The sequence below is a fragment of the Chanos chanos genome, chromosome 1 (genome assembly GCF_902362185.1).
Source record: "Chanos chanos chromosome 1, fChaCha1.1, whole genome shotgun sequence".
NCBI classification, from domain to species: domain Eukaryota; kingdom Metazoa; phylum Chordata; class Actinopteri; order Gonorynchiformes; family Chanidae; genus Chanos; species Chanos chanos.
Window position 1 is genome coordinate 21947626 of NC_044495.1, and position 22006 is coordinate 21969631.

Consider the following 22006-nt stretch of genomic DNA (forward strand, 5'->3'; position numbering starts at 1 on the left):
ACAGTGTTTTTTTTAATGATGGGTGTATTAATTACAGTGTCTTGAAGTACAAGAAGTCAAAACAACTGAGGCGAACCTGGCAGGCTGTTTCTCTCCTTCCAATATGGCAGATGGAGGCAACTCCTGCAGGATTTCATTCCAGTCCCAGACTAACACACGAGACAGAGCTATTCAGAAGTTCGTAAGGACTAGATTAGCCGAATCAGCCGTGTTTGTGCAGGGCTGGACCGACAGCCTTCTGGGAGGAGAGTAACCAACTACAGTAGTAGTGAACTGAAGAATGAAACTCTGATACCCACACTTTTTTTATATAAAAAAAATCCTCAGGAACTGATACAAACAGACCAGCTCACAAAAAAGTCTTTTTTTGAAACATAAATACAACTTCCTCTGGAAAATTTACAGCAAAACAAAGAACAGTTTTTTTTCTAGATACATTTTGTTTCAGTCTCAGAGAAAGAATTCATGGTGTTCTAACACAGCAAATGTTTCCACTGTCATTTCTATGAAGTTGAGCGTCAGTCTACAAACAAAAAAAGAGGAACAGCACAATGCAAACTGAAAAATGAACATGATAACATTTTTTAAAGCATTTCCAATAAAACCAAAGTTTAAAGCATGTACTGATACATTCAGTTTTTTTCAGTGAAAGGAAAAAAAAAAAGCACTTTGGTTGTTCTTCACAGACTGTCCCACGCAAAAAAATGTACATAAATCAACAAAATAACAAGGCTAAGAAAATAATATTTTCAATATTGAAACATGTAACTTTTTCCACTTTAAAGTGCACATTTTGAGGCAATTTCCACCTGAAGTGGGGGAACTCTCCCAGTTGCTCTGAGAACACAATGTCTAGACCTAATTAAAGACACAGAGGAGGGATATGTCAGAACTCTGAGCTAGGTTGGTGGACTGACATGCAAAATACTGTGATACTAACATCACTGTGCAGAGTGACATCTTAATACTCTAACCTGTAAGATTCACATGTTGATGATGTGTGAAGTACCACAATGTGTTTGCACTCTACTGACAGTTTTTTTCAAACTTTCTAAACCAAACCCTTAGACTCATTAGTGCTAACAGCTATTGCTCAATATCGTAAGTCAGACATCTGTAAAATGAAACATGTTCCCACAAAGCCACACCAATTGCCCCCTAGTAAGTATGAATCATAGAGTTAATAAAATACAGCATATAGAGGGTGAGCTGTCACATGAACTGTAAACTCATTTTAAAGTGGTTGACTTGGTAGGACTTGGTAAGAATCGGCTATATGTCGCTGTCATTGGCAGATGCCGGTGAGTGTGACAAACTGAACACTCCTTCGAAACAGCGTTACATCACCTAAAAACCAGAAAATGGAAATTTGAGAAATTTTGACAACTTCAAAATGACCTCAGCCATCTGTGACAGCAAGTGCGCCCTCTAGGTTTTATTAACTCTATGAACTAAACACAAACACATTTTATAACGGCCGGTTTTTTTATGAACAATGCAAGTGTCAAGGGTTTCCGCTGATATTACCTGCATTCACATGATGCTGTTCAGCCAGGGCTGTAACAGTGACCTGTGTGTGTGAGTTTGTCTCTTAACACAATCACTTTCTTAATGATGGCAAAGGTAAAAAGCCATCCACAACGTGTGTACTCATGAGATGTTTTTGCCCAGTCACTTTGGTGTACTCTTGTCATGGACAATCTGTAAAAGCCAATGTGCCTAATTTTAAATATCTTCCCAAGTCAGTTTCAGCCTCTCAACATGCAGCACAGTTATACCGTGAAAATCTGAGAACAAGATCCCAATGTCATCTATGCTGAGGGTCTACACTGCTGCAGTCAAATAGTTTCAAGAGCTTCATAGTAAATATTCACTGTGTGCTCGTATACATACACACATACAAAACTGCCACTGTTCCCTCTTTGTTAGCATTTAGCTTCTTTTCTCTCATCCTTTTGTCTGTCATTTGTCTGTACGCCCATCCCCATGAGAACACACACCTAGAGCTAAAACAATACTTTAACAATTAAAACAGCTAAAACATGACAGAAGTCAAAAAACACTGAAAGGGTACAATAAATATGTAAATTGCACAAGTGAAACGTAAGCACTCTGATATGTCAGAGAAAAAAGGACCAAAAGTTCCTTATCACAGTTCCTCTGTTCAGAGGCAACCATGTCCTACTGTGGTCGAACTGGGTCCTGTCCAGTCAGGAGAACCTGCAGTCTTCAGATGTCATGATTAAATGTCATGATTTGATCTTCCAAAGCTGAGGAAACAAACAAAAAGAAGATATTGAAAGTACTACACTATTTTCCATATTAAAAACATGCTTTAGGAGAAGATGTAAAAGCATAATCATTAATGAGAGAAACGGTGTGCTCACCTTCAGATTGAAGCCCAGTAGATCGCTGATGACACCTGATACTGCGGACAGGATGACCACCTGAGTGATGTTGTAGAGGAGTGGGTTCATAGTAAGGCCATATAACCTGAATGGAGTGTCCAGCTCCTGAGACCAGGGGAGACGTGGAGAGAAAAAGGAGTTTTGAACAAATGTAGATGATTCTGAAAGGAAATTACTGTGTACCAACAGAAAGTCTAAGAGGTCAGTCATGGGTGCTTTGTACCTTGAGCAGTTTGGTGGCCAACTTCAGAACGTTGTTCACCAGAGTCAGCTCCTCTTTCTTATTTGGTTTCTTCTCCATTTTCAAGTACAGATTAATCTGGTAGAGAACAAAAGATAAGATGCTCCAGATGTAACCATGTATCTCTGTGATCAGTAGAGTTAAGGTTTATCTTGCTGTGATCAGTAGTGTTAAGATTTATCTCTCTGCAATCAGTAGTGTTAAGGTGTATCTCTCTGTGATCAGTGGTGTTAAGGTTTCTCGTTCTCTGATCAGTGGTGTTAAGGTTTCTTTCTCTGTGATCAGTAATATTAAGGTGTATCTCTCTGTGATCGGTAGTGTTAAGGTTAATCTCTCTGTGATCAGTAGCGTTCAGGTTTCTCCCTCTGTGATCAGTGGTGTTAAGGTGTATTTCTCTGCAATCAGTAGTGTCAAGGTGGGCCTGTACCTGCTCTGTCAGTAGGATGGAGGTGTTGCTGTACTTCTTGCTGGTCTCGGAGCCCAGTGTGACAAAGCGCAGCAGGAAGAGAGAGAGGGAGGAACACCAGATGACCAACTCCCAGTTATAGTGACAATCTAGAAATGTCTCATGCACATGGAGAAGCTGAAGAGAGAAGAGGGAAACAAAGGGAAAAATGAAAAGTGATGAGAGGGAGGTAACAACCAAGAGGTCAGTTTTTCGAGTATAACTCACGTAAAGCTAGAGCAACACTACATGTACAGACTTTTACACAGTCTCTGTTATACTGGCACTAGACAGGAGATAGAGTCAGTGTAAGTCTGACAAACCTGAGCACAGCAGATGAAGACCACAGAGAGAGTGAGGAGGAAGGCAGAGGAAACTATGACATCCACTGACCGCTGTGGACCCCGTCTCTGTGTGATAAACACACACACACACAAACAGACATAAGAGGAAATGAACTGCATAAAAACATGGTTTTTCCCATCCCTAATACTCCAGATAAACATTAACTAATTATAATTAAATATAACTATAATTATAACTAAGTACTAATTATACAACTACATATCATAACAACATTATGGTAAGGGCTTTGTTAAACTGCTGTGCTAGGCTGTGATTCTAACAGGAGTGTACCTTCAAGTATGAGCGCAAAGACAGCCACATCTTAATGTTCTGCACTTTCTTCAAACGGAAATGAGGCACCTCGGACTTCCTGGCCCTCCTGGCCGACGTCAGGTGACCAAACAGCTTGGCAAAGAGTAACCGCTGGATAAGTGATATCAAAAGAGATCATACAATCATAAGTTCAATAAGGAGAAAACCAATGATCGATCAAATCTTTAATCTTAGAGGGTCCACCTGCTCTAATAGTACAAGAGGATGCCTAGATGATACCCCAAAAACCAAGCTGTTCTCTGGTGAAACAGACAGCAACAAAATGTGTAAAAGCACAACCCTAATATCTATATGGTTTAAAATGACCGTAACACTAAACATTTAACAGTCTTCACACAGATAAGAGAGAAACATTCTGAGACACTGAATAGACGATTTGTAAGCGATAAGACTAAGCTGATTCTCTCACCTGTTTGTAAGTCCGCTCTGCCACACTGAGCAGGAAGAAGAAGAGCCAAATGAGGCACACACGCACCACAAAGCTCACCAACACCATGGCTATGACCATCACGTCGGAGCTGGAGCCAAAGGCTACGGAGATGAGCTCGCCGGCCGAGAGCATGGCCAGCTGCTCCACGTCCCTGTGCTGGGACAGTCTATAGGCAAATGGGGTCAAACCCAGTGTCACCGCCACCAGATTCCCAAATATTTGATACCCAATACCAGGGGTAAAGAGATTTACCTGAGGAGGGAGAAAGACAGGATGCAGCATGGTTCATTATGAGGTTTCATGTGTTTTAATGAAAAGGAAAAAGAAATAAATGCACACACACTGCCTCATCATTCAGAGAAAGACCTGAAGTTATTCAGTCTTACTAGCAGGTCTTAGATTCTACTGTCAAGTCTAAGATTCTTAACCAACCATTCTGAGTAAAGGCAACGTGAATCTCTGTTGGGATACTTATTACATCTAACATCCACTTATATCTCTCATAATCTCAATTTAGTCAAATCAAAAGAAATTCCACTCATGAATAAGAAATGCGCCGTCATTTCCATTAATACTACTTTCATTCATTAATAAATCACGAGGACAGAGGGAGGGTCAAAAAAATATGCAGAGTTTATCTGTGTGTGTGATCTGGACTAGTCCAGTACGTTTTCTGGACGGACATGAATGGCTCACCCTGTTCATGATCATGCCACTGATCTCCAGCACTGACATGTCAGCCTTCTTACACTCATTTCCTTCCCACACGATGGCACTCACACGCTCCAGCCCTGGGTTAGAACTGTGTAACCATGGGACGTGACCCTGAACGACCCAAAGGAGAGAGACAGAGAGAGAGACAGAGAGAGAGTGACAAAGAAAGAGACAGATAAGAGAGTGAAAGAAAAGAAAGAAACTGAGCTGAGTAATGGACATTTTTGAATGATTGTCATCTGCCCCAGATGAAATAATACAAAGTGATTTAAACAACTGAAATAATTCAGATATCCTCGCTAACTTAATGAAATGCTGAAACACAATGATATTCCAGCCCTCCAACAACTGAATCTGAACTCCTGATGCAGTGCTGAACCTGCAGTACATAGAACTGAGATCTCACAATAAAGATACAATGCTCCACTAGTGGAGTACTCGTCATCACCAAGACAACTCAAACAGTTTGGTCTGAGAGCTGGAGCCCCACCTGATGGAAGGGGTCATCGCGGTACTCTTTTTTGGAGGACGGGCAGACGGCAGAGGCCCCCTCCGCCTCAGTCTCGCTGGTGCAGGAGGAGCGACACTCAGCGCAGTGTAGGAAATCCTCCCAAAGGATGTCTTCCGTCTCCGACTCGTGCCGTGTGCTCTCAGAGTCCTGCGTGCGCAGGCTTGAACAACGGGAACTGCAGCTTGTGCCTGACTTGGGGGTCTCCTGACGACAGAAAGAGAGAGAGGGAGAGGAAGGGAGAAGAAGGAAGGTGGAAATGATGGTGAAGGGAAATAGGTGGAGAAGGAGGGAGGGCGTGGAGTGAGGTGTGAGAGGAATACTCTTTCCGTGTGTTCTGACATGGCGGAGTTTCTGAGCGTGGTTGCTTTTGTGTGTTGTGCTTTCTGTGCATTAAAGGAGAAGTTTGCCCTGTTTTCACTTTCAGTAACGACTTATAACACACTCAGAACTGCTTTAATGTGCTGTGCCATCAAGAATTATGGATGCATCAGCAGTGATTTTCCAAAATCATTATAATAAAAAAAAAAAAATGTGTTTCTCACCAGAGCAGGGTTTTCAGAGTGATACGTAATTGTGCCTGAACTGTTCTCAGTCACAAGCATCTTTCACTACTTGTCTTTAAGATAGGATTTATGTGTGTTTGTGTGTATGTGTGTGTTTTAAGTGCTAACCTCTGCAGGGTAAAGTTTTTTGTAGTGGTGAGCTTTGCGGTTGCGTAGTGTGCAGTCACTGTTCATACGCTCCACTCCCCTGCGGAGGGCGCTGTACGTGGCCTCAGGGTCCTCCTCACTGGATGCCTCATCTGACATGTTCTCCAGACTGTGTGGGCTTGGTGGCTCCTGCAAACACTACACACACACAGCACAACAACTGCTATAACTGTCTATTGTAAATGCAACGTTAAGCACAAGTATATGTGTGTATGTTCCTGTGTGTATATATGATGTATGATTTGTATGTTAGCGTGAGTGTTGTCTGTGTGTGTGTGTGTGTTTGTGTGCATTTGATGTGTGTATTGAGACCTTGCTACTAGGGGTGGGAGAAAAAAAAATCGATGCAGTGTAGTATCGCGATATTTTCCGGCATAATATTATATAAATACAAAGGCGCCAAGTATCGATATTTATTTATTTAACATTATTTCATAGTTTTTTAAAAATACATGTAACATACTTTTATTTTGGTACAAACGTCTAATCTGATAACATTGCTTTTGAAGTCCACAAGATGGCGCAAGACTTTCTTCTTTTGGGTCACAACGGAAATTGGAAAGGAAGTTAGAGTCGTCAAGATGGCTTTAGGGACTCCTAAACGTAAAGCACTGTCTGCTCTCAGGTCGAGAGTGTTGGTTTATTTCAGCCTCTAGAATACAGCGAATAATGAGCTTGACATGGAGCATGCCGTTTGCAAACTGGACAATTTTATTCACAGAATTAAATGGGAGGATTCAAGTAAGATTAATTGACTCGTCTGTTATTTTCATTATGACTCGGTGCTCGACAGTGTGAGCGTTGCATTCGCATTTGCGACTAAAAGTAGATATGTGCAAACTGTAAAATGTATTTCGCACATGTGCGAATGAAAAGTATTACAAAATTCAGCCCACGCCTCCTCTATTTTTTTCTGCAGAAAGGTTTACAACACAACAACAATGAAGATGACGCATTCACTGCGCTGAACCAATGTTGTTCGCGTATAAAAATCACGTGATCCACTTGTCAGCGCAAAGGGCAAAAGCTGCTGGACCAGTGACATCCTCTCTGTCTAAACCAGGGGTGTCAAACTCCGGTCCTGGAGGGCCAGGGTCCTGCTGTTTTTCTTGTAGACCAACTAAATAGAATCTCTGATTGGCTGAAGAGTGTCAACACCTGTTTTCAAGGTGAAAATCAACAGGTAACTAAGAGATGAAAACAAAAATCAGCAGGACCCCGGCCCTCCAGGACCAGAGTTTGAGACCCCTGGTCTAAACGAAGTGAGCATACTCTTTCGGCATTTACAACTAAGAAGAACCTATTTATCGTAAAGTTGTTCATACCGTCTCTCTTTATTAAGGAAAAACACATTATTTAATCAATTTTCACATGTGGACGTGGACAAGTTGCAGTCAGTCTGTTTGTGTGTGTTAAAGACTAAACTGGGACTCTATACACTTTGTTGTACATTGTTTCATCTCAGTTGTCAATTCTGTGAAACTGACAATGCAGTGAATAAATTCATAATCCCTGCTTTTTGCCTTTTGGGGTATTTTTTCTTCTTCAGTTACACATATTGTGATGTGTCGTAGATGATTTTCTTGCAATGTATCGAGTATCGCAGAATCGATTTATCATGATACCGTTATCGTGGGCAGCATATCGTGGTAGTATCATATCGTGAGTTACCCCTACTTGTCACTAATGAGGCTGATGGGTGGTAGTATTAGGCTGTGTCTGGTTTGTGCTGTGTATGATGTATGAATTTGTGTCTCTGTGTATGTGTGTGTTTGATGTGCGTGTTGAGACCTTATTACTGATGTGGCTGATGGATGGCAGTATTAGGCTGTGTCTGGGCAGCGCTGTGTATGATGTATGAATCTGTGTGTGTGTGTGTGTTTGATGTGCGTGCTGAGACCTTATTACTGATGGGGGTGATGGGTGGCAGTATTAAGCTGTGTCTGGGCGGTGCTGTGTTCCAGCAGGGCTCTTCTCCACGCAGCAGGTCGCAGTGAGCCTCCGGCAGCTGAAGTCCCTCCTCACTGCTCTTACTGGTCACACGGCCGTCCAGAGACACGTACCCGTTGTCCGTCTCCGTGGATTTATCGATGGACAGTTTTGACTTCTTGGACCTGGAGAGATAGATGGGAAAGACTCTAGAATGCGGCAGAAGTCACAGTGCAGGCTAAATACTTGTTCTCAGAGAGCCAAGACACAGAGTTATGTCTCACAGAGTCTCAGCACCCACACATAGAACAAGAGCCACACCAAGAGGAGTATTTCTATTGTCCCAGGTCACAGCAGAAGTCTAAAGGACAAAAGGCAGTGCTATGTAAGGGTTCAAAGCATTGTGATAGTTCTGAGTACAAATGAGAATTCTCCTATTCTTCTCATGGCCCAGGTGGAGCCAAAACTAAACCAGAGAGAGTTCATTAGGGGCCATGAATTATTGAACAGTGGTTTCTAATGTTTTGGTTAAACTGGTTTATAGCTACCCCTTTGAAATGCCTTAACATAGCTGATATGTTTAAGAATATCATTTTGGAATAGCTAAGCTGCAAAATCCCCATTTCAGTGAAGACTTCTCGTGATGTACAATGAAGAAATCTACGAACATTTCTGTTGTCAGCAGATTTAAGATCCGTTTTGGTTCATTCTAGTTTCACATTAATGTTTGAATTGAAATTCAGTTCATAAAACACAAACCACCCATTGATATCCATGAATATTTTTCTATTCATGGACTGAATTTCAATTCTTTCCATGAACTCACTGGAAAATGAATGGGCCTGAATCGTGATCTCTACTCTTTGTCAGTTAAGAAGGGATGTTGCAGCCTGAGCAGATGAAACATGAAGCCTGAGAGAGGGAAAAATACACACCCCACTTTAAAGATATCATGCCAGAAATCTCGGAAGAAGGCGCTGAGGCCATAAGTGGTGGCTGAGCTGGAGGAGTGTGGCGCCCCCTCCTGTGTGTTATCGGTAGTGCTAGAGCCATCGCCTTCCCTATGCATCTCCAAGTGAGCTGCCTTCCTTAACTTCCTTTAGCGAGAGAGATTCAAAAAGAGCAGAGTGCTAAGAAAAGAGAGGGGATCCAAACAGAGTCATGTTTTTTTCTTTCTTTAAAAAAGTAAAAGTATTTTTTGTTAGCTTTTCTCCCAAAACGTTAAAGAGTCTGAGGAAAATACTGAAAGACCTGATCGATTGACAGTGTTCAGAATTTGAATACAATTCCAGGAAAACAATATTCCTGAACTATTCTGCATGTTTTATGTATTAAATATTTCCCTAGGTCCAAGAGCAGGCACTCATTAGACAACTGACTTGTTGAGTCAGAGCAAACAGGCAAAGTGTACACTTAAGAAACTGTCAAATGATCTTGTGCACACAGTTAGTGCCATACAAGATTTAAGACTTGTTGAATCACCTATTGTTTATGTACCAGTTCTAAATAATTAATCAGGTTAATCAGCGTAAACGTCTTAAACATTCACCGCCAATTACTTAATTGCTCTCATTTTTCTTTTCTGTGTATTTTGAAAACTCTGTACTTAATCTTTTGAGAAAAATGGTTAAGTTTGTCTGTTCAAAATAAATAAGCAATGAATAAGAATCAGTGACTCAGCAATCAGGAATAAATAAGAATCCTCATATGGAGTGAGATCTGGTCCTCTCACAGACAGAACTGAGTGTGTCAGCTGTCTGAGACGACACCACACGGGCCCATGGACTCATGGGCTACTGTGGATGTGTTGACTGATTTGGATTAAGGGAGATATCTGACCAGACCTCTTAGTGAGACTGACTGCTGCCATAAGACGTGCTGAGGAGATCAGACCACAGTGACTGCTGAGAGTGAACCCCTGGGCTCTAACTAACTCTTTCTCTAAAACAAGTCTTTTGAATGACCGAATGGCACCTTATTACGTAACTGTATTACATTAATCCTATCTTGTAGGTTTTAATTTTATTATAGTCATTTTGCCAGAGGATAAGTGTGTTTCCGTGGGCCAGGTGAGGTCCAGTCTAAAGTAATGGTCCTTTAACAGTATTGTACAGTATGGTCACATTTTTCCATGGCATTGTGGGACAGGAAGTAGCAGCAGGTTCTACTCCACAGGAATCTAGCGCGGCATTAAAAAGAGCCAATACCGCTACAGGAAATCACCAGCAACCTCACACCTACACACACAGGACGTGTGTGGGCCAGGGCAGTGTCACATGACAAGAGATTCCTAGTTAGAATAACATCCTGATATACTGTAGCCTTTTCAAACAAATTCTGTCAGAAAAAAGAAAACATCTGGCCAGTGATTCATTGCCTAAGCACCAGCTCAATCTAAAAAATGCTTCAGTAAATCAGGGATTCAGACTGAATACACACAGAATTGTAAAACAGGGAGAGAGAGAGAGAGAGAGAGAGAGAGACACAGAGAGAGAGTGCTACTCTAAGCAAAACAAACAGACAAACACTAACACCACCACCACCCTTCTCCACTCCCAGACTGCTCTCCCCACCTTCTCCGTTTGCCACTGCTGTTGGGGGTGGGTTTGGGTGTGCGCGTGGACACGATCTGGCAGTGGACGGTACCCAGGAGCAGCATGAGCCAGATGGCACCAAACACCTCGGTGGCAGGGATGCCATGGGGCTGAGCTATGGTGAAAAACAACACTGCTGCAAGCACTGAAACAGAGGACACAGATCGAAAAAAAAGAGTGAGACGTATTTTCCCTGTTTCTTTCTCTCTCTCTCTCTCTCTCTCTCTCTCTCTCTCCATGAATATGAAATGTAAACTGTTTACATGAGTGTAAAAATCTTGCTTACCCTGGCTCTTACCTCACACACACTTTTTCATACACAAATACAAGGATTTCCGTGTGTACCTTACATTCAACCATCAGTAAGTATAATTTACACATCATATTCCAAAGCAAACCGGCTTTAGCCGACACAGTCATTTTTAGGTGACTTTACAAGGCCTTTCAACAGCTTCTCAGTGTTGTTATTTAACTCAAGGTCAATGAGAAAATGGGGAGGGTGCATTCCAGGCCTGACTGCTGAGTAAGTATGAGTGTGTATGTCAGCGTGCATATATGAGTGTGTGTGTGCGTGTGTGAGTGTGAGTGTGTGTGACTGAGTGCCATGTATCCCTCAGGGCGCGGGTCTGGGAGAAAAATTTTACTTTGTTTATATGGAAAGAGGAAGCCTGGCCAAAGGAATCAAAGACGCGTCCAACCTATAACCCCAACTAAAGCAGCAACTGCACCTCCACCCTAAACCCCAGTGCACAGGTTTCCAAACACAAACACAAACACAAGCCAGGGCAATTTCCAGTACACACCTACGCTTTCTCAACCACCTGTAAGCAAGAATGCGGCGTTTTAGGTGAAGGATGAATGAACAGAGACAATCTCTTACCAAGCATTTGTCACAGTGTTCTTACAACACGGCCAAAAAAGTATTTTCAGTCAACACTTTACAAGAAGCTTTGACACAGTCTACGTGTAATTATGTTTAGATGTATAACTAAAGTAACTGCAGTAAATAACATGGTAAAAATAACTTATTTATCACACTGGCAGCTGCTTAACAAACTGTTGACTAAACTCAGGGATTCTGTGAAATGGAATTTTCCTCTGAGTATAAATAGGCACAGAGATTGTGGCCACGCTAGCAAGGCATGAGCAATATGAGGCGAATGCTACATTAGAAAATAAATTATGCCAAGACGTCAAACAGGGCGTATTCATGTCTGTGTGAGGGAGATCAGGTTCCCCGCCCTCCAATGAAAAGATTATTGAAAATTATAAAGCACAAAAAGTTCCATAACTCACCACACTCCTCACTACTCTTACACCCTTAATGAATGAGGAAATGGCCTTGATTCTAAACGGGTTTATTTTTTCTTTCTCAATGGAAAAGGCGTATTGGCAGCACTACAGACAAAACTGAAGTCCACTCAACATTAAATTGTCAGTGTAGCATTTTTTGGTGGTTCGAGTGAATCAGGCCTTTTGTGAAGTCCCCACTTCATTATAACTAAACATCACTACCTTATCACCACTGAGGAAGCATCAGCTCCTTTTAAAAATAGGTCTCACTGTTTACTTCTTCCATTTACTATTCTCCACAAAATTAAATTCCACACAGTTAATCAATTAGTACAAAGCTTTGCCAAATGGTATCATTTTTGAAAACTTAATTTTACATTTCCATTTAATCTATGAGCCTGTCACGATAAACACGGTGACCTTGGACTGACCTTGGAGCACGTAAAGAGAGAGCAGCAGGAGGAAAATGGTTTTGGAGGTGACTTGGATCCACCATCGAAAGAAAAATGGGAAGAAGACCACTCTGACAATGCCTTTGCGGGTCAGAGAGGTCCATGGGCTCTCGGGTTTGGCCTTGGCGAAAGCTGAGCCTGGATTAAGAGATGAATGAGTGTGAATTAGCACATGAGACAATTGTTTTCTGATCTGGATTACACACAAATTAAGAAAACCTTCCTGGATTCACAGATTATTGAAAGAGAAGATTAGTTAAGATTCTGTAGGAGTCTCAGACTCAGAATATAATCTGAATATAGTCCTGAAGATAAATGCTGTGACAGACATGTCCCCAAAGAGCCAATCAACATTAGCATAAAGTGAGTGTCTAGACGCCCTTCACTGACTCAACCTCCAAATGACTAACTCATTTAATTCAACTGCTCCTCAAAAGAGGACGTCTCACTGATGATACCTTTAACTGTAGGATGCTCTCCACTGTTTTTCACAACCTTAAGTTACATCACACCTGTTATGCCTGCCAGGCTGAGTTTGAAGCTTGACAGAGAGGATAAGAGGACAGATAAGTGAGATACAGACAGAATGAGAGAGAGAGAGAGAGAGAGAGAGAGAGACAGAAAGAGAGGAGGGGGGGTCCACATAAAAAAGCAATGAAGGGAAAACAGAATGAAACCACTGTCTGCAGCTCTGAATAATTCACAGAGCTGCAGGGGAGAAAGAGGAAAGAGTGAAAAGTGACTGAAGGAGTGATGTGAGCTGGCACCTTGATCTGACATTCAGAGATTAACACAATGTTCCCAGGGTAAAATGCTATGGGCTGCCTTTATTTTTTAATATCCAAAACAACTGTTTAGCTCTGTCACTATGAAAAAACTCACCCACCAACGTGACTCCATCCAACAATCCATACTATGTTTAAAGTGAAAAAGAATATCTTCCTCTAAACTGACTATATTAAATTTGAGGAGCTCTCTATCAAAAAAAAGAATATATTCTCTTTTCATTTAGTGACACTGTGTCTCTCATAGTCTCATTCCTGAACTGGGGTCCATTATATTTTATGTACAGTCAGAGAGGTTTCCATGGTTATTCAGTTCTACTCACCTCGGACAAGATCAACATCAATAAGGTCTGGCTTCACGTGACCTGTCTTCTTTGGTTTGTTTCGCAGACCCTACGGAACAACAGCAACGTATGAAAGAGTACACACACACACACACACACACACACACACACACACATACACACAGAAACTCTCCCCTACAAAACTGGGCTGAATTCCATTTCAGGCCCAGTAACTGAGCATTCAGTATGGGGAATGGAACGCAAACTGCTGAGCTTGAAAAATGCTCCTTTTGTAGAAGAAGACTATGCCAATTAAATGTCTACTCTCCTGACCCTGTAAGATACTTCCTTCCATAAAATGCTTCTATTCCACTGTCTCCACATAAATTTTAAATGAACACGTAGGTCTTAACAGATCTTAAATAGTCTTACTAGGTCTTAATAAACAGCATCTAAACAGAAACATTGTATGTGACAGTTTCAGCCCAGGAAGTGTGCGTCTCTCTGCACTCTGCATTTTCATTTTACAGTTTCACACAGAGTCAGTTTTGTCACTTCTGCATAGACATAGAGGTGAAATATTTTAAACCAAACAGAGCACAGCCACAAGGGACTCAAATACTCAGATACACAAATACAAACTAATATGCTAAATCTCATCTACAACAAGGTAGCATCAAGTGACCACAACACAGTAATCGAACACACACACGGACATATGCACATCCTGCCTGTCTCTGAAAGCTCAACCCAAAGTCTTCCCTTAGCCCTCTTTCCACAAGCCCTTCACAGGAAATGTCTGGACAGGTTTCAGTCATATGGCAGATATAGCACTAAACCAACTACAGGGGCAATGTGGAGTTTTTATGGCTGAGATCTATCCAGACACGTGAAGCTCTAGGGGGATTTAAGGAACGCAGAGAGGGATCAGGTCTGTACTGGACCAAACGCTTGGCTGATCTGTGTCTATGTACATACCAGGTGTCAATCATTTTAAAGTCATGTGTCTGTGAGGTTACTGTCTAGTACACAGAGACAGGCCCCACCCACACAAGTCTCAGCTTCTGTCATGCTGTCAATCATTCAGCAACGAAGCATTCTGTCAACCCACCTCAACTAGCAGCTGATGACACAACAGGGTCTAAACATGCATATTCACACACGAATACACACACGCACACACACACACGTCCTTTTGTGTTCACTCTCAGATGGTCGTACATATATACGCAGCATAGTGCTTACATCGTAGTAATCCATTCCACCACATTTTGGAGAGAATGAAAGGAAAGACAGAGAGAGAGAGAGAGAGAGAGAAAGAGAGAGGAACATCTGGCCAAATAATATCCTCTCTTTTTCAATCATGCTCACACATATGCACTCACAAACAGAGGAGAGTAAGTAAACTACCACGTTACAACCGCAGCTCTGTTTTCACATGCTTAATATGCAGACACAATATGCAAATCCTCATTAATAAACACACCCACAAACAAGGACTGCATACACACCTCAAACACATTGTACCAACAGCTCCACCTAACGCTTCCACCTAACGATGGCTTAGCGCTTCCTTACCTGCCATTATCCACCACTGCCAATGACTATGATAAGAAATCATCATTTTTGTGCCTAAACAATAAATGTACCCATCGTGGTGCGCTGACTGAAATGATCAAAGTGCCTTCTCCACCAACGCTTTCAGGATTTCATCCAATTCACTGGCAAATATTAACCTAAGTGACCTTGGTGTTGAGATACTGACATTTATAAGATCTAACAAATTATGAAACAGACACTAAAAGTTTCCACATTTGAGTGTTAGACGTAGTAAAACTGCAATAAGGAAGAGAGTTGCACTCCTGGTACACACAGGTAGTTACCAAGGGTGTTGTCTAAAAAACCTGACAACCACACAGCTATCAGATCGTAATCTGTTGGTCTAGAGTGTATTCTTCAAGAGACTGTGAGATGGTTGGTATATCCCAGCACGACACTAAGCAGAAATGACAGCTTAACTACATCTAAGACAAATATTTACATACAGCTCAATTGTTGGCTCCTCTATCTGTGAGAGCAGTGATAGAGGCCCAGCGAAATGCTTGCTTATCTAACAGTAATCTGACGCTAAACTGTTGTAAGCAGTTGAGTAGCAGCAGGCGATCAATCAAACGCTGAGATCAATGAACCTCTCTTCCACATCAGGGTGATTTGATTTAATCCCACGAGAGACAAGACATTAAAGCACTCTAGACCAGCAGCGTTGAGACAACAACACAATTTCTGTGAACCATCTAGCCAAAGGACAAACACTTCAGCAAACTGTGTACAGTATACAGAAAATACTGGAGTATGTCACCACTAGAGGGGGGTCTGACGTCTAACTCACACACCTCACATCTCTCTCTCTCTTTCAATATATATATGCGCATCTTCACACTTTAGGTATGGGTATGGTCACAGGCAAATGCCAGAAATAAAACTCAGCTGTAAAAAAATGATTATGCTACCCAAACAGCTCTCCCTAATTCAGGTGACTCTGTAAAACATTTAAAACTGGATTCTGCGTTCACATTTGTAACACTATGATACAGATTATAATGAGTATCTGGTGGTTAGAGTAAGTTTCTAGACTCAGCCAATCAGCAGGTTCGAGATGTTACTGATGTTAATCCTCATTCCTGCATTACGAGTGAGATGAGACTGTTGAGCTGCAAACACTTGTGTCAAAAATCCCAGCCAGCAGAAATGACACACCAGGTGTGTTCATGACCTGCGAGGCCTAGAGGGCTAGAAGAACCATTCTCTTCACTGCTCCCTTTCCTTGAAAACTTGCCCTCTAAAAAATTTGATGAAGATTTGTAAGGTGTGCATGTGAAGTTCGTTTGATATTGCTTCAACATGCTCAACCTTGTTTGAATTTTTGGAACTGAAGAAAAGCAGATGAGGTTGAGGAGCCATGTTAAATCAGTTGAGCAGGGTCAGTCATCCAAATACTTTAAATACTTATTTGACCAAGTTTGGCTGTGCCACAACAGGCAGCCTTTCTTTGTTGTCGGTGAAATGGGAGAGGGGGAAAGAGGGGTTGGGGGGGGTTCAATCTCAAAGCCCTTCACGGAGCAGGTGAAAGGGATCAGATCTCTGAGGGCAAGTCTCTCAGTGACTTTGAAGGTCAGGGGGCAGTGAAGAAGCCACTACAAAATGGCCTCCTTGTCAGAGATGTGAGTAAAGTGAACTCCCGCTTACACTGGAGGAGAAAACAGAGAAAATTGCCGTCTAAGTTCTGACAATGACTTAGTGCCTACAAAGGAGTCCTTTATTTTTTCCAGAAACACACACATTTTTAGTGCCCAAGCAAACATACACACGTACACACACGCATCCATGTTTAAAAAAAAAAAAAAAAGCACAAGGCCAGTTTTAATACCAAACAGGAACCAGACAAAGCGCAGTCTACTGGCTGGAAGGGGTGGAGAGAGTAAGTGTGGAGGTTTGGAGTGGAGGTGTGGAGGATGGACTCAGAGACAGACACGCACAGGCCTCCACAGTACTCACCAGTCTAATAAACTGCAGAGAGGAGGAGTGAGAGAGCAGCATAGAAGAGAGGGACGATGTTTTAATGGAGGAAAAAAAAAGAGCAAATGGGTGTAGATGGCACAGTTAGTGAGAGAGCTGTACACATTAAGAGTGCTACTGAGACATAAGGAGACTGAGATGGGGGAATCTAGAGCATAATCAAAGAAAAGGTATGAAGAGAAATGAAAGGTCGATTTTGAAGGAGGGGAGTGATTGACAGACGCAGGGGTGTGACTGGGAGGCAGTTTTACCTTGATCTCTCTTTGTTCCACTGACTTCTCCCATATCTGCTGATCATATGCTCCAATCTGAAAAGAGAGAGAGAGAGAGAGATGATATTATACATTAGTTATTATTATCAGAATTAGTTGTATCACAGGTATCACAAATAGTATCAGCAATGGTGTCTGAGTCTGAAAAATCAAAAATATATTAGTTATTAGATAACAGTTGTGAACTCAGGTAACCCTGCCCAGAGGTCATGGAAGAACTGTAGTGTCCCTCCAAAAAGAGTACGCTGGCCTCATGTCTATCACACAACTGTGGAAATGATTAAAACCATGTCTGTAACAACAGCCTGTCTGAGTCAACGGCCTGCAAAGATCACAAAGGTCGATAACCCTGCTTGTTTGTGTGCATATGTGTACACTGTGTGTCTGTGTGTGTGTGTACAGAAGGGAGTGTGTGCAACTCTCTGAGCATGGTTAGCCAACTGTTCAGTTTTGTGTCAGGTGTGGGCTGACTGACAGAGCTCTCCCGCAGTTGTGCATGTGTGTATGTGGGAGTGTGTGTGTGTGTGTATGGGACCAGGTTTGGTAGCTGTTGGATATACACTGGCCTGCATGCATGAGTAAGGCTGGGTCTAATGTGTACTGCCTGTGTTCATTATGAATGAGGCGGTGGTTGATGGGGTGGCGCGTTAAGTCTCAAAAACCGAGCTGAGCTTTCAAGATGTTCACACTTCACCCGCCCTTCCTGTCCCCCTCATCTCTGCACCATTTGAGCACATTAGAAGATTTCCTGTGTGAAGCATCTCTTGGATGTGAGAGAGCCTCTTTCTACCTCAGCTGTGATCTGACTTAGACTTACTCATACAGCCTGAAGCCTAGGAAAAACAATCAAAGTGATTAAACGTGTAAGACACCACAGAGAGACAGGAAGACAGCGAGAGAGAGAGAGAGAGAGAGAGAGAGAGAGATACAGTGTCCTTCTCAGGACTAGAACCTTCTCCTCTTCTCATCTTTGCGTTTGGAAAGAGATAGCCTATGTACACTGCAAGAGTCAAGTAACAGTAGAGAAATGAGGAAAGCACCAGAAGAAAAGCACTGAATACTCAGACTCTATCTATGCACATTCATCTAAATGCACTGCACGAGTGAGCAAAATTCAGCCCACAGGAATGATAAGGAAGAAAAAACAATAAAGAAAGGCCAAGATGCAAATGCATTTTTTCCTCTGACTTTAAATAAGTGCTCATATGGATATCTCCTTCTCTTAAAAAACTACTTTGATCATCAAAATTACCATTACAATTACAATAGAAACGCTTGTCAGGGTTTAGAAGGAAAGCTTTAGGTTCACGTAGGATTACCAAGCACATTAGATTAACATCTTTAGATACAGATTTATGATTTTAACTTGTGCTGCAATGAAAAGCAAATATTTCCATAGCCACAAATGACAGACAAACATGACAATGAAAAATAAATGGATTACAGATGGGATTATTGCTCTGCCAAGACCAGCTTTTGTTTTTCCCTCTTTCTCTTGTGTAAGCGTGGCACTGTCGTCCGGGTAACCTAAGCTCTCTGTGCACTGCATTCTGTGTAAACAGGGGATGTTTTCCACAGCTTGGGGTGACTGGGTGTCATTTAGACTGAGAAAGACATAAGGGCAGGCACCCTGTAAGGACCAGACCACCTCAGTGGCCTCTTACACCAATGGAAACACTGGGTTATTAATGAGCTCTCATTAAACATGCAGAAACACACAAGTCATACGGAGAGAGGGAGAGAGAGAGAGGGGGGGGGGGGGGGGGGAGAGAATAAGGAACGGAGAACAAGAGAGATGAAGTAACAAGGTCAAGATGAAAGAGGGAAGAGTGAGGGACAGATAAAAAGGAAGAGAATGAAAGCGAGAGAGATGAATCGTTGTAACGATAAGACTGTAGATGAAGGAACAGGTGTAAAAGCCTGTATGCAGTGAGAAGTGCAGAGAGAAAGCCCACAGTAATGATAGTGTTATGTGTACAGCTGAATTTTCTAGATAAAAGGCCTGGGTGAGAGTCATCCTTCCTGTCCTTTGATTTGAAATAGGACAACAAATAAACAGCATCTCTCTAAATCACTGGTTTTCTTAAGCCTCTTTAATCATCGTGATCAGCAGACACATTACAGTGTTTACGAAATATGAAAAATTCACTAATGGTCTGTTAGCCGAGCTGTGACTTGAATAGAGAGTAAGATACATCAGTGTGAAATTCCTGTTCTCTCCCAAGGACAAAGATCTTTCTGGGATGAGTGTGAGCATGTGTCTGTGTGTGTGTGTGTGTGTGTGTGTGTGTGTTGGGGAGGGGGTTATAGATAGACAGTTGTGTTATTGAGAATGGGAGATTAAATGTAATGGATGAACACTACAGGAGAGCAGGGAGGAGAGACAAATTCGATGGAGAAATGTCTCACTCACTCCGATATTAGCCCCACAGAAAACTGTTGAACAGTTCCCCTATGCTGACTGGACAAGGGCAATATTCAACACAAGGGTCAAAGCAGAACCAATCAAAACCACTGCGCCGTATCCCGTGGCAACCCTTGTCTTTCTCAGCTGAATGGTGACCCCAGGTATGTGTCTGCAGACAAAACTAGAACAACAGGAATTCAGGTTATAGAATGAGTGTTGAGTGTACAACTCAGAGAACGGTACAACAAGCAGCAGCAATAAGCTTAGGAATAATTCATATGTCATTTTCTATCAGACAGCGAGAAGAACAAGTCTACTAATAGGCATCCTCTCCAGAGCAGGGGACAGATGAGGTTTTATGGAGAGAGATAAGAGCTTTAGAGAGTAAGCCATGTTGTGATGGGGGCGGGTGGGGTGGGGGGAGTGTTGAGTTATGTAAGCAGATCGAGTGGCCACATATGGGGTTTGGGACTGACTGGACAGACCAAACATAGCTAGTATTGGATAATCAGGTCCTCAAACACCATACTTTTTCATAATACTGAAGTACAGGGATGAAGAGAGAAACCAGCCTTACCATAGATGTTATAAAATAGAGAAAGGGACTCAGAGATTTCCAGTATATAATATATATGCGTGTGTGTGCATATTGTGTATGATAAATGTGTAATTTCATAAAGCTTGGGGAAAGAAATGGTGTGAAGGATGGGGGTGTATCTTATCTTATGTTCATTTATGTGTGTGAAAGAAAGAAAGAAAGAAAGAAAGAAAGAAAGAAAGAAAGAAAGAAAGAAAGAAAGAAAGAAAGAAAGAAAGAAAGAAAGAGAAAAACTGAGAAGGTAAAAAAGTTAAAAGCCTCTGCAGCTAAGATAGCCATGCTATTATCGCCATGGTGACAGCTCTGTCAGAGGGGCAGCTGATAGAGGGAGAGAGCTGAGGCTGTTACTGTGGCAGCCACGTAGAGTTATGTAACGGTATAGTGTCTGACACACAGGGGGAGAGGACTGACCACCTACTTCACAGAACAGCAGCCCAACACAAACCGCCAAGACACAGCATCTCCTACACACACACACACACACACACACAGATATATATATATATCTGTGTGTTACTGTGTATATATATCTGTGTGTGTGTGTGTGTGTTTGTGTATAAACACACACACACACACACACACACACACACATAGGTGCCCAACGTACCAACGTACACTGACACAACTGACAAGTAAGCATACATCCAAAGCGATACCTAACAAGCACTGTCGCAGACACAAATATCAACAGGACCTCAGACTGCAGCACTGGACACTCACACAGTGTTAGAACTACAGTCCGTTTCTCCACCATTTAACTAGCAGAGAGGCTTTAGACTTTTATGGCATTATACAGGCAAAATGGCCCTACATGGATAAAAATAACATCTGTGCATTTTTGGATGTGTGTGTGTGTATGTGTAAGAGAGTGAGAGTAAGAGGTGTGGGCACACAGTGGTGACAGACTGGTCCAGGCACGTAATGGGATAAGAGAGCTGAAGTATTTCTAACCAGTGCAACTGACGCCTTTCTTCCCTTTAACACACATACACAAACGCACATAAAAAAAAAATGCAAACGTACACACACACACGGGGAGAGAAGGAGAGAGAAAGAGAGAAAGCGCTTAAGTACTTAAGAAATCAACTTCAGAAAAGCACATTTATTACACAACAGACAGACGCTTAAACTGTCTGCTGTTCAAGCTGTCCTCTGATCAGCCCTTGTTTGTCTGAATGAGTGGGGTCAGTGTAGAGCTGGGTCAATGAGCTGTCCAGTGGAGCTGGAATGAAACACATTCCTCTGATACTCTCTATTCACTCTCTCTCTCTGCTGTCAGTCAGCTGCTTGTTTTTGGTGAGCTAGCTGTGTGCTAAATCTGTGAAGTCACAGCCTGTTGCTATGGTGTCAATGTTTTGATTTTTGGATGTCAAACCTGAACGTCACAGGTGGGATAACTTGTTTGTAACAAACGACTAAGTATTATTTCATCACAATGAAACTTCATACCAATTAGTATTCAAATAAACTCGGTGAAGGGCAACCCTCATGTGTCAAGGGAATTCCCTCTCCAAACAAACACAGAGACAAACCAACCGAAAAAAAACAGATCACAGTTGAGACAACACAGGAAGACGCATGGAGAGCAGTGGAGGAAAGGTGAAGTAATTAATGAGGAGAGACACCTTCTCTTACCAAATGCTCTGATAGACAGACAGACAGACAGACAGACAGACAAC

At 42.1% G+C, this 22006-nt stretch overlaps 1 protein-coding gene across 2 annotated transcripts in view; it reads right to left on the reverse strand.

Moving 5' to 3' along the window:
- Positions 1-384: 384 nt before the first annotated feature.
- Positions 385-22006, reverse strand: part of LOC115815214 (putative homeodomain transcription factor 2) — a 41971-nt gene continuing 20349 nt past the window's right edge. Inside the window, exons 3-19 of one of the 2 annotated variants that reach the window (XM_030778183.1) lie at positions 17302-17358; positions 17030-17041; positions 13514-13583; positions 12385-12543; positions 10640-10805; positions 9002-9163; positions 8038-8251; positions 6099-6266; positions 5407-5631; positions 4899-5027; positions 4182-4454; positions 3731-3862; positions 3418-3504; positions 3077-3232; positions 2632-2727; positions 2388-2513; positions 385-2270 (exon numbers count right to left, since the gene is read on the reverse strand). In XM_030778183.1, coding sequence (XP_030634043.1) covers positions 2250-2270; positions 2388-2513; positions 2632-2727; positions 3077-3232; positions 3418-3504; positions 3731-3862; positions 4182-4454; positions 4899-5027; positions 5407-5631; positions 6099-6266; positions 8038-8251; positions 9002-9163; positions 10640-10805; positions 12385-12543; positions 13514-13583; positions 17030-17041; positions 17302-17358 — 2253 coding nt within the window. In that variant the 3' untranslated portion in view covers positions 385-2249. Of the gene's footprint in view, positions 2271-2387; positions 2514-2631; positions 2728-3076; positions 3233-3417; positions 3505-3730; positions 3863-4181; positions 4455-4898; positions 5028-5406; positions 5632-6098; positions 6276-8037; positions 8252-9001; positions 9164-10639; positions 10806-12384; positions 12544-13513; positions 13584-17029; positions 17042-17301; positions 17359-22006 lie in introns of both variants that reach the window. The other variant, XM_030778177.1, reaches the window with a different exon arrangement.